The following is a 12,121-nucleotide window of genomic DNA, read 5'->3' on the forward strand; positions in this document are numbered from 1 at the left end:
GCCCAGTATGGAAAAGGATTAATAAATGTTTGCTCCGTAGAACAGAATAAAACACGAACACCTGGGAAATCTGAAATTTATAACTAAAAACAGTAATGAAGTCTTTGTTATGTCTCTCGAGAGTACAAGACCGAGACCTCATCTCTCGCGAGACATCCAGGGAGCATCTCATCCAGCAACATCGGGAAAGGCGGGGCCGAGGGTGGGCGGAGCTCCGGAGGTGCTTGATGACGTAAGGCATCCAGTGACGTGGCCTGCGTGGACGGCTTTGACTCCTGCACTGCAGTTGCTCATGGCTGAGAAGATGCAGCCGCATTCCGAGCCCATTTTAAAGGGATTCCCCTGGGTGATTACGGTCAGTCGGCTCCGGCCAAGCTCCGCAACGGGGTGGGGAGGTGGGGAGGGGAGCGGGCTCGGACTCTTCGTGGGGCGACCAAGCTTGAAGCGGGAGAAGCAGAGTCGCCGCTTCCGGGAAAGCGGGCACCCACACCTTCCTAACAACGAACGGGGTGGGTGGTCTCGGACCCAGTGTTAGCCCCTGGCCTGTGCCACTAAGAAACGGCCAGAGTTGGAAGACTCCCTTGAAATCCCCCAGCCTTCCCCTTCCCCCTTCATTTTTACAAATGGAGAAAATGAGTCCCACAGCAAAGCACCAAGTGACTTGTCAAAGGTTCAGTGGACAGAGGGCTTGGAAACCTGGTCGTAGAACCAAGGCTGCGACTTCCACCTCTTTGAACCTCAGTTTCCCATTTGAAAAATGGGGTGAACTCCTAAGGCCCTTTCTGGCTTTATATCTGGGATGCAAGGCTGTTTGAGTGTTCGAGCCACGCCTCCATTTCCACCTGCTGGCCAGGATTTTAAGAGCCTGCAGTTAAGAGTTGAGATTTAACAGAAAGGTATTTTGATACAGGGAAAAGCTTTTAACTTTTTTTCCCCTTGCTTTATCCATCTAAGACTCAGTACGTTGCATGTAATGGATTTTTAATAAAAACGCATGATGAATTAAGAGATGACTGAATTTGTCAGAGGACCTCAATTAAAATCTGTTCTCTAGACCTTTGTGACCTTAGTAATATTAGTTTGGGACCTTGTAAACATTAGTTGGGACCTTGTAAGCCCCCTTGAAAGCATGGACTGTTCTATTTTGTTTTGTTTTTTTCTTTGTGATTCTACTAAGCCACCTTGAATATAGTTGGTGCTTAATAAAACACTTGTTGAATGGAATGGAATCAGGAATAGAGTCACTCGGGTATTATTAAGTAGCATAGGCAAGATTTCATCCCACGTTTTATTATTACAAAAACAGCACTCTTTACATTGTATCAACTGTCTTAACCTTAGGGCCTCAGCCTTCCTTATCTGTTAAACTGAGGGTTCTGGACTAGATCCTAGCTTCTTAAATTGTGGGTGAGGTCACATAACTGAATACCGGGGTCACGAAAAGTTTGGCAACAATAAAAGGTTATGTATACCTACTTTATATACCTTTATACCCAGAGTTGTGTAAAAATTTCTCAGGCTAAAATGGGTCACAAGTGGAAAAAGTTTAAGAAGTCCTGGACTAGATGACCTTTAGAATCAATTCCATCTCCAAATAAATTTATGATGCCTTTCAGATTCAACCCTGAACCGGGAATCAGAAAACTGGGCTTACAATTCTGTTTCTGATTAATTTTGTAGGTATGTGTTACTTGGCCATTCTGGGCCTCAAGCTTCTGTCAGTCAAGCTCTCAAGAAGCCCAAACATTTTACTTAATAAATGCTGACTAAGCACTGTGCTAAGCCTTGGGGATACAAAGAAAGAATAATAATCCTCTCCAAACTCACAGTCTAATTGGGGAAGATAACATGCACAAAGTTACTTACAAACAAAATAATACAGAATCAGGTAAAGCTTCATGTAGAAGTTGGGTACTTGAGATGACTCTTGAAGGAAACAAGGGATTCTAAGAAATGGTGAAACACCAGGCCTGGATAGTCAATGCAAATGCATGAGAGTATCATATGTCGAATATTGAGAAGGCCAGTTTGGCCCAATCAAAGACTGCAGGAAGTGGAGCAGTATAAAATAAGTATGGAAAGGTGAGTTTGAGCCAGGTCGTGAATAGTTATGGGGAGTCATTAGAGTTTACTGAGAAGGCAAATGACATATTCAGAATTGCGCTCCAGGAAAATCCCTGGTAGCTGTGTGCTCCATGGATTGAGGGAAACAAAATAAGAGACTGTTGCAGTAGTGCTGAGAGGAGATGAAGAGGGCCTAAAATACAGGTGCTGCCTATATCACTTGGGAGAAAGTAGACCTCAAAAGATGTTGTAGAGATAGAAATCAGAAGATTTGGCTGCTAAAAATGGAGGAAGAGTGAGTAGTCAAAGTTAATAATTCTGAACTTGTGGATTTGATTGACTGGAAAAATAGTGGTACCTTAAATAGAAATAGGGAATTTCCTTATAAACTAAGTGGTTGGGGGGCAACTAGGTGGCACACTGGATAAAGCACTGTCCCTGGATTCAGGAGAACCTAAGTTCAAATCCAGCCTCAGACACTTGACACTGTGTGACCCTGGGCAAGTCACTTAACCCTCATTGCCACCAAAAAAAAAAAAAGTGTTTGGACAGATGATGGAACTTAGTGACCTAATGAACAGGGTACTGGCCATATTATTAAGGGATTATAGGAGTCTTTTCTTTATCTATAAACCAAAAGAATTAGACCATATGCCTCTTAGTAGCCTCACATTTGATTTTTTACAGAGAGGTAAATTTTGATTTAGCATTAGGAAAATACTATTCCTACTAGGGAAAAAAATGGAGTGTAATGTACTGAGTAATGGGTTTTTCCTTACTTAATATTATCAAGCAAAACCTGTTCTACCACTTTAACTGTAAAGAGGATTCAAAGTAAGATGCCATTTGGAATAATTGCTTTTGATTTTTCAGCTGGTTAATAAATAACCAAGCATTTATTAAGCACTCCCTATGCCGTTTATTATGCTAAGTGTTGGGATACAAAGAAAAGGTAGGAAAAAAACCCCTTCAGATTCTAAATCTTTTATTTCTAAAGTACCTTCCAATTCTTAATTCTTGGATCCCGTGATAACATCATCTACTCAAGGGCTGCATAATGTGGGGACCATGAACTTTTAAAAAATATAATTTGAGAACCATATTTCCCTACAATTGATTTCCTTTGTAATCCTATGTATTCTAATTTATGCATTTAAAAACATTATTCTGAGAAAGTGGCTCATAGGCTTAGCCAGTTTTCTAAATGGATCCATGACAGAAAATCCTCCTGATTTTTAGTCTGTCTCATTTTCCAGAAGAGCAAGGTGTGGCTCAGAAAACGGAACAGTCTTGTCCAGTGTCATAAAGCTAGTCTCTGGTAAAATTGGTAGGCAGTATGGTATTGTAGAAAGAACGTTGGCCTTGGAATCTGGAAAGCTGGGTTCAAGTTCTTGCTTTGCTACTAGGTAGCTTTATGATTTGGGGCACTTTGCTTCATTTTTCTGAGCCCAAGTTTCCTCATCTGTCAAATGAGAGTATTGGACAAGATGATGTCTAAAATACTTTCACAGTCTAAGATGAAGCCCAGGTCAGATATCCAAACCAGTGTTCTTTCCATTGTGTTGAATTTGCCTCTCCCTCAAAAGCCTGATATATAGAGGTACATGTAGTTGTAGTATGTTTAGCACCACAGTGTGAATGAATGAATAGAAAAGCATTGATTAAATACATAACAGTTGAAAGCACCGTATTAAACACTGGATATACAGGGGAAAAAAGAAAAAAGATATGCTTTTTTCCTGTTATTTTGCTTTATCCCTTCTACTTCTCATTTTCACCATGTATTAGTATACATGCTTTCCCAAAGCACCCATCCTTGGCACCCTTAGTTCATATTCTGTTGTTTTCCCTTATTTCTTCACTTCTTCCTCTCAGCCCTTTCCTTTCCCTTTACCATGTGTGTACTTCTTTGACCTAGCAAAGCTCATGAGGCATTGCCAAATATCAAAAGAGTCATTTACAAGTAAAGAGATTTTTTTCCACAGTCTAGTTTAAAGTAAAAAAGGTATTGCCTATGAAGTGATTCAGGGTATGTTCTGCATGAGGTCTGGTAGCTGGTTCATTAATACCTCATATTTATTTGATAGTAATAAGTTTGTGATGTTTATTCCTTACAGCACACTGACTGGTCTGAGCCATGGTTATTGGGACTTTTAGGTTTCCACATACTTTGCCTGTTGCTCACGTACCTTACTTTCCAACGATATCGACTTCAGATTGGGCATTTCCTGTGTTTGGGTGAGTGAAAAAAACATTACTTGGTGCTAAGTTATCTATATGAAATAATAGTTGCTTCCAATTTCTATAGAGTGGAGTGACCCTGAGTTCTTGAAGAGTGTGATGGTTCTAAACTGATAATCCCTTACAAGTTGGAGAGGTTTTAAGTAGGAGCCCAATAGCCTATTACATGCTTGTCATCTGAAATCACTAGCCTAGGTGAATATTGGAAACATAAATGTGTTACCAGATGTTTGGGCATCATTTTTTCAGCCAGAGCAACTCATGAAGACAATCTACTATGGTTTATATTGGTGGAAGAGAATATCTACACTGATCATGGATCATTTAAGTATTGAAATAGGTAGTGCATACTTTATGAAAATGTCCAGACCCACTTACCATATTTTAATATTAATTATAAATGAGATACTATAAACTCAGTACCTTATACATAGTAGGTACTTAATAATATCATTGTTCACTTGAGTTCAGGTTTTGTATACTATAAGTCTTATCATTGAGTAGGCCATGCATTGAATTGAGTGTCTCTAGTTCAACCAATATGTACTTTCCCTGGTACCTTACAAAGTGTTACTAGACACTATACTAAACTTTGTCCTTTTCTGCCTTCATGGTGCTTATAATCTTATTGGACAGGCAAAATATACACTTAAAACTGCTGGATACTCACATCTTCCTTTGTGTTCCATTCCCACATGATTCTGTCTTCATTTTATTTCCATATAGAGGCAATTGTTGATGAAGAGTACAACTCTCCATTATATATGAATTAAAATGTTGAGAGGCAGTGTGGGTATAGTGGATAGAGATCTATGTCTTTGGGGTCAGGAAGACCTAGCTTCAGGTCTCACTAGCAGTGCCTCACTGTTACTTCTAGGCAACTCTCTTAAGACCATTAATGCAGAAGAGTCACATTTCCACATTGATGAAGGGAGTTTCCAAACTGGGATTTCCTCACATCCATGACATCACAATTGCAGAACCTCCCTACCCAAGAGATAGACAGAGAGAGAATGTTATGATAGAATGTTAGTGCTCAGCCAGGATGGTGCTCTGTACTCTTTGGTATACGTAGCACTAAATAAATAAAAACTGTCAATAGGCTAATGAGAGCTTATAATAATAGCTAACATTTATATAGCACTTACTGTATACAAAGCCTATGCTAAACACTTTAAAATTATTATCTCAAACTTTTACTGTTAAACATGCTTTTTATGAGTAAATGCAGTTTGGTCAGAGCAGTATGATGTGAGAGAGTCAAGAAACTTTAATTCTAGGTCTAGCTGTGTCTCTAGTATATCACCTTGAGGAAGTTAGTTGACATCTCTGAACCTCAGTGCCTTCATTTGTAAAATGAGGAGATTGAACTAAATTATCTCTAAAGGTTTTGTAAACTCTAAATCTTTTATTATTTAAAGTCCCATTTATGATGGCTAAGACTCCATGATGCAGCTAGGTGACTCAGTGACTAGAGCTCTGGACCAGGAGTCAAAAAGACCTAGGTTCAAATCCATCCTTGTGTAATCCTGGGCAAGTCATTTAACCTCAGTTTTCCTTAGATTCCTCAACTATAAAATGAGGATAACAACAGTACCTACTTCACAGTGTTGTTGAGAGGATCAAAGGAGACTAAAGTACTTAGTGCAGTGTCTGGTACATAGCAGGTGCTGTATAGATGGTTTTTTTTTCCCTCCCCTTCATCCTTCTCTCTGAATATAGAAGTGTATTCCATAAGACTTAACATACTCACTTTCTTACTTTAGCATTTTTCCTTATACTATTTTAAAAGAAGTTTAGTTTTTTAAAAATTATTTTAGTTATTCATGCCAAGTCATTTTCATTATATCTTGTTTCTTACTTTTTTTTCCAGTGATTTTAGTCTATTGTGCTGAGTATATCAATGAACTGGCTGCTATGAATTGGAGGTAAAAATGATTTAAGTTTATGTGTTTTTGACCTAGCACTTTATAATATATTCCTCAGTTTCTCCTAAGTTAGAGTTCTGGGAGCTGTTTCTAAGATTTTTTCATTTTATTGGTGCTTTGGAACAGAAATGTCAAACTTGCTACCCTTAACACAACCAGTTCAAAACTTCCTCCTGTGGCCTGAACGAGTTTAAATTATAATTTGGAAATGAATAATAAAATAAATTAAAAATATAGTACAACATAGATAATGTGTGATTTTCTAACACACACCCACATTCTTTTCTATTTGAGTTTGACACCACTGCTTTGAAGTATCCAGCCTTGTTTTGGGGACTTGTTTTGTCAATCTGAACAGGAACCTTCTATAATTTTACATCTTTTTATAATATGTAACTTTATATAACATTAATCATAATAATTTTCTATATTTCTTTACAGCTTCCTCATTGGTACTTTCTCTCTCTGACAGGCTGAGTGTTTGGGAAATTGGCAAGCTCAGGTGTCTTTACTAGCAAGCATTTTCCTATACAAATAAGATACCTCTGAGCTAAGTCCAAGATATTTTTTGAGCTATATTGTTAAGTTTTACACAAATCATATCAAATATATGGGAAAAAGAGAATAAAATGAGCCTGAGAAATTATGGATACTTTAGAGCAATATGGCATTAACAGGTTATAGGTAGAGAATGTAATGAAGGAATTTGAGAAATTACAAGGAAATGTAAGCATTTGACTAAAATTAATGTAGGAGCTGTGAAGTGATTTAATGAAAACTGTTACTTTAGGATAATTAAACAGAAGAATAAAAAGTACCAGATAGTTCTATAGTTATAATAATAATTCATATTTATAAGATGCATTGAGATTTATAAAATACTTACCTTACAACTGTGTAATTTAAGATTCTAAATGTGGATTCTAATCTGTTCCCCCAGTTTTGGGGGAAACTGACTAAAATCACTGATAAAACAAGTTTAGGTTTTTAAGGGTTTATTGGAAAATAGAAAGAAAAAGATTGAGAACAGAATTCCAACAGCCTGGCATTCCTATCTTTCCTCCAATTTCCTGTGAAGTCCTCTGTCGCTGCCACCATCCAGTCAGGAACCCAAAAAGCCCAAGAGCTCTCCAGGCAGGCTCCCTTTCCTCCTTCCTGTATCCTCCCAGAAAATAGGAGGCTCCTCAAGTTGATTGGCTGGTAGCCTTGATAGACAGCACCCATGAGCAAACGTCATTTCCTGACGCCAAGGAAAAGCCACAATGTCTCTGAGGCATTTTCCTCATGGTGGAGCTTTCCCACAGCAAGTCTCCAGTAGGTGGCATCATTCCAATCATTACCCAACAATCCTCTGAGATTAATAGTGGAAATATCACTTCTACTTTATACATGAAGAAATAGAGAAACAAAGACATATTCAGAGTGCTACCTATAGTATCATGTAATGTGTGTCAATGTGTGTACACATATATACATATGATAAGCCTTAAAAATAATTTTAATCTTTATTTTTTCATAAGTTTAATAATCATTTTCTTAAAATGATTTAATAGAAAACAGTAATAGTTAGCAAATATTGAATTCCTAGTATTACTTGGCATTGTAGGTAATATAGAAGTATAAGAAGTGATTTCTGATCTCAACAAACTGCAAATATTTCTTAAGTGGAATTGATTTACTCTTGAATTGAGGATTGGTTCTCAGTATCATCATTGTTGTCTTAGTAGCAGTACCAGTAGCATTAGCAGCAGCAGCAACAACTAGGTAGTATGGTAGATAGAGTTCTGGGCCAAAAGTAAGGAAGATCTGAGTTCAGATCCATCCTCAGACACTTACTAGTTGTGTAACCTGGGCAAGTCATTTAACTGCATATGTAAAATGGGGATAATAATAGCAATTACCTCCAGGGTTGTTATGGGGGTCAAGTGAGATAATAATTATAAAATACTTAGCCAAGTACATGGCACATAGTAAGTACTATATAAACGTTAGCTTTTATCATTAGTTGGAGAAAGAAATGGCAAACCGCTTCAGTATCATTGCCAAGAAAGCCCCAAAAGGGGTCACAAATAGTTAGAACAGACTGAAAATGATTTGATTTAACATTATCGTTAGTAGTAGAAGTAGTAGCTGTACTACTACTACTAATAATTGTACTATATGTGTCAGAAATACCATATATTATGCATTTGTGAAAATGTACAATGATTTTGATGATATATATTATATTTATATTTCACAACAAACATAAATTATATATATAATCTATAAATATTTTATTTTATCATAAACAGTATAATATAATAGACATATTACAAAATGTAAACTATATTGTAAAAATAAATATGTAAACTGTATTCTTCAATGAATATGTGATCAGAATCTATATTTTTCATCTAGTGTCATTCTAGACTGTTCTCCCATAACTCCAACACAGAAGATATACTTACTATAGTATATAGTATGTAGTATCAATGCAGTACATGAGGTATCTATCTATAATCCCTCATTTTTCCTGCGTGACCAGCCCAGTTTCTTTTCTGAGCAGAATTTCTGAATTTCTTGAATTTCTTCTTGCTGAGGAGTTAGTATTGCATTGCCCTCTACCTAGGCCTACCATGCAACTGTTTATTCCCCATCTTGGCTTACCTCCACTTTTTATTCTTCGGATAATATGAGGTGCCATAACTTGTATCTATACAGTTATACCTTCTACATCACGACTTTCTACATTGCAACTTTCTCCATCATAGTTTCAATATATCACAGCTTGGCATAAGAAATAAATGGAAATCTGGGGGGAGTTTTGCAGAAGCCATTGATAACACAAAAAAAGTTTAGAAACTCAGATATTTTATCTTTTAATACCATAATAATTCAGTCTTCTTCTCTGGTACAAAGGTAAAGGCCAATCACTTTTGTGCAGATTTTCCATATCATGGGGGCACCATGCTCCTAACACCCAGGATGTGGAAGGGATAACTATATTATCACCAAAAGAAAATAAGTATTAAATAATGAGCTTTAAATTTCTTTTTTTCCCCTAAAAGAAAACAGCTTGGGATCATCAAAATTATATACAGTTTTTCGTGTGTGTGTGTTTTAGCCCACTCTAGTCCTATCTAATTCTCCACCCAGGCTATCTATCTGCAGTGTGTAAGCTGTACGTATTTAAAAACTAAATCTAATCATCTATATGCATGTTATAGTATGGATAACAGATGTCTTTTACACATTTGATTTTCTTTTTTTTTTGGATCAATAGCCCAATCTTTGTTGAGTGGTTATAGAGCTCATTTAAGAGGCCCTGTTGTTGGTGTTAGTCCTTTGTTCTAAAAGAAGACCAGTGACATAAAGAGGGTGAAGTCTTGACTTATAATCAAAGCTCAGGCAGGCCTGTGCAAAATCATTAGCATCATTCTCTCCTCCAGAGTCTTCTGAGTCCAGTTGCAAGGCAGAGGTCAGGACAACTGATGATAGCCCCAAATTCAGTGGGAGACCTTGGCCTTTTTTAAGCTAGGGTCTCTCCCAGGTCTGTTTGTCTAAGGCAATACCCATTCAGTTATTAAAGGTTAGGTAAGAATTGAGGCCAAAGATGGTCTAGTTTGCCTTCACAGAATATTCGGTTCGGGAGGTAAAGACCCTCAGAGTTTCTAGCCAGAACAGAAGCAATTGCTATTTACACTCACTCTGAGCCATCAAAACCCAAACAATGAGCAAGTGAGGCTTGGGCTGGGACCTATTGACCAGTGAGAGCCAGAGTGATTAGGGTTAAAGTTAGGATTAGGGGTTAGGTTTAGGTTTAGGGAAGAGATAAATGTAGGCAGTTTCATTCTTTTTGAAATTTTTCATTGCTTACTAGGTCCAACATGATCTTCATTCCTTTTTTTAAAGACAGTCTTCATGATATACAAAAGTGAAGCCTCTGAGTTGATTTCCAGTCTACATGCCTTTCATTTCCTAGTCCTGAAACCTTATGTTCTAATGTTTTATATTATATTTTCTTCCATCCTCCTCATTTTTATTTTCATTTAGAAGATAGTATGTAAGTTTGTGGGTATATGTGGTTATATGGTTTGGGAAAAGACGGGGAAAGAGAAGAAAATAAGCAAGAAAACACTATGACATAATCCAGCTACCCTTATTTGCATCTCCAAGAAGAAACTGAAAGGTTTGGATGACCTACATATGTATATAAATTAAATGCATAATTATTTATATTACTTATCATGAGGCTCAGAATTTGAAGGCAGTAGAAACCTACAGGTAATTTTGAAAAAGGATGGTATCAGTTAAGGTAATTTCCTTCAGCTTAATCTCATGGTTTATATTTCTTTTTTATAAGTGCCTGGCCTCTTTTACTAATCTTGTTTCATCCATTTTTCTTGGCTGTTAATTTCTGAGTAACACAATTCACCTGATTACCTTGATAATGGGCCTAAGTACTAAAGGAAAAACAGTAAGGTGGAAAATAGATTCAGTAATTGGTTTTATGATGTAGTATTACACTGACCCAATCTCTTTAGATGATTTTGATGTGTGGGGGAATTTATTTAAAAGTTTTTCCAACTAACATTTGCCTTTTTTTTTTTTCATTTTACATATAGGTTATTTTCTAAATACCAATATTTTGACTCAAGAGGGATGTTTATTTCCATGGTTTTTTCAGCACCATTGCTGTTAAATGCTATGATCATTGTGGTACGTCTATTACAAAATCATAAACATTAATTTTCTCTTTCAAACTTTATTTTCATTTATGTGTATTGCTCACAAAGATTTTTTTTTTTTTTAGATTGCATGGGTACGTAAAACAGTGACTACAATGACTGAATTGAAGATCCTGCAACAGAAAAGAAAAGCAAAAAAAAAATGAGGAGGAAAGCAGAATAATGTAAAAGAATTTTTAAATTAGATTTTCTGGGGGCAGCTAGGTGGCACAGTAGAAAAAGCACCAGCGCTGGATTCAGGAGGACCTGAGTTCAAATGTGGTCTTAGACACTTGATACTTACTAGCTGTGTGACCCTGGGCAAGTCACTTAACCCTCATTGCCCCACAAAAAACAAACAAAAATACACAAATAAATTAGATTTTCTAACATTTTCTAACCGTCATTTTTGTTTCAGTATTTGTATATCATACAGTAGGATATATTGCAGTTGTACCTTTAGTAGGCTTATTGTTTGAAGCAGTCATATAGCCTTTTATTTCAGTCGTCACTGTGATAGAGTAAAACATCAATTCACTTATTTAATATAAATCTTAATTTAATATTAAGTGAAGCTGTTTCCCTCAGTTCTAAAATTGCATTATATTGATATGTCATTATTATTATAGTCTAAAGATATCCTGGGTGATGAAATTAGTTTTTTAATTTAAATATTTTTAGTGTTCTATCTCAACTATATATTTGTTTATTTAGAAATCTGTTTTGATTTTTTTGTTAAGTTAAACACTCATCATTTGTATCAGTGATGCTACCAGGTCATATGTAAGGATCCTTGCTGGGTATCTGCTGATTTATTAAATCACATACTAACCATATCTATGTTCTATTATATTTATATTTGTATTTTTAAAATTATTTCCTAATTATTTTAATCTGGTTCGGGCACACTTACCAGTGTTGTAAACTGGCTATATGTTTGACACCTCTGATTTATGTGATATAACTTTAAAAGAATTAAATCTCTTTATGTTTAACATTAAATAATGATATTTGACAAAACTGATGGATTGCCACTTGTTGAAACAGTTAGTGTTGATATAAATTGAACAGTGACCTTGTCCAAAACAAACTTTAATATCTTAAGAAAATAATCTCAGTTTAATGGACTACTCCTTAAATTACAGTCTCATGTGATTTGTACAGAAACTGTTTCTGTAT

At 36.2% G+C, this 12,121-nt stretch overlaps 1 protein-coding gene across 1 annotated transcript; it reads left to right on the forward strand.

The window, feature by feature from the left end:
• Window positions 1-228: 228 nt before the first annotated feature.
• Window positions 229-11,206, forward strand: TMEM18 (transmembrane protein 18). The gene is made up of 5 exons (XM_043985893.1): window positions 229-355; window positions 4,182-4,302; window positions 6,179-6,233; window positions 10,841-10,934; window positions 11,029-11,206. The coding sequence occupies exons 1-5, from the start codon at window positions 293-295 to the stop codon at window positions 11,107-11,109; spliced, it is 414 nt and encodes a 137-aa protein (XP_043841828.1). The 5' UTR covers window positions 229-292; the 3' UTR covers window positions 11,110-11,206.
• The last annotated feature ends 915 nt before the right edge of the window (window positions 11,207-12,121 follow it).

Source organism: Dromiciops gliroides, chromosome 2 (genome assembly GCF_019393635.1).
Source record: "Dromiciops gliroides isolate mDroGli1 chromosome 2, mDroGli1.pri, whole genome shotgun sequence".
NCBI classification, from domain to species: domain Eukaryota; kingdom Metazoa; phylum Chordata; class Mammalia; order Microbiotheria; family Microbiotheriidae; genus Dromiciops; species Dromiciops gliroides.

Bases quoted from the DNA above. Each gene is read 5' to 3' on its own strand.
- TMEM18 (XM_043985893.1), top strand. From the start codon at position 293: ATGGCTGAGAAGATGCAGCCGCATTCCGAGCCCATTTTAAAGGGATTC. The intron at 356-4,181 runs GTCAGTCGGCTC...TATTCCTTACAG, and splicing joins GATTCCCCTGGGTGATTACG to CACACTGACTGGTCTGAGCC. The intron at 6,234-10,840 runs GTAAAAATGATT...TTTTACATATAG, and splicing joins CTGGCTGCTATGAATTGGAG to GTTATTTTCTAAATACCAAT.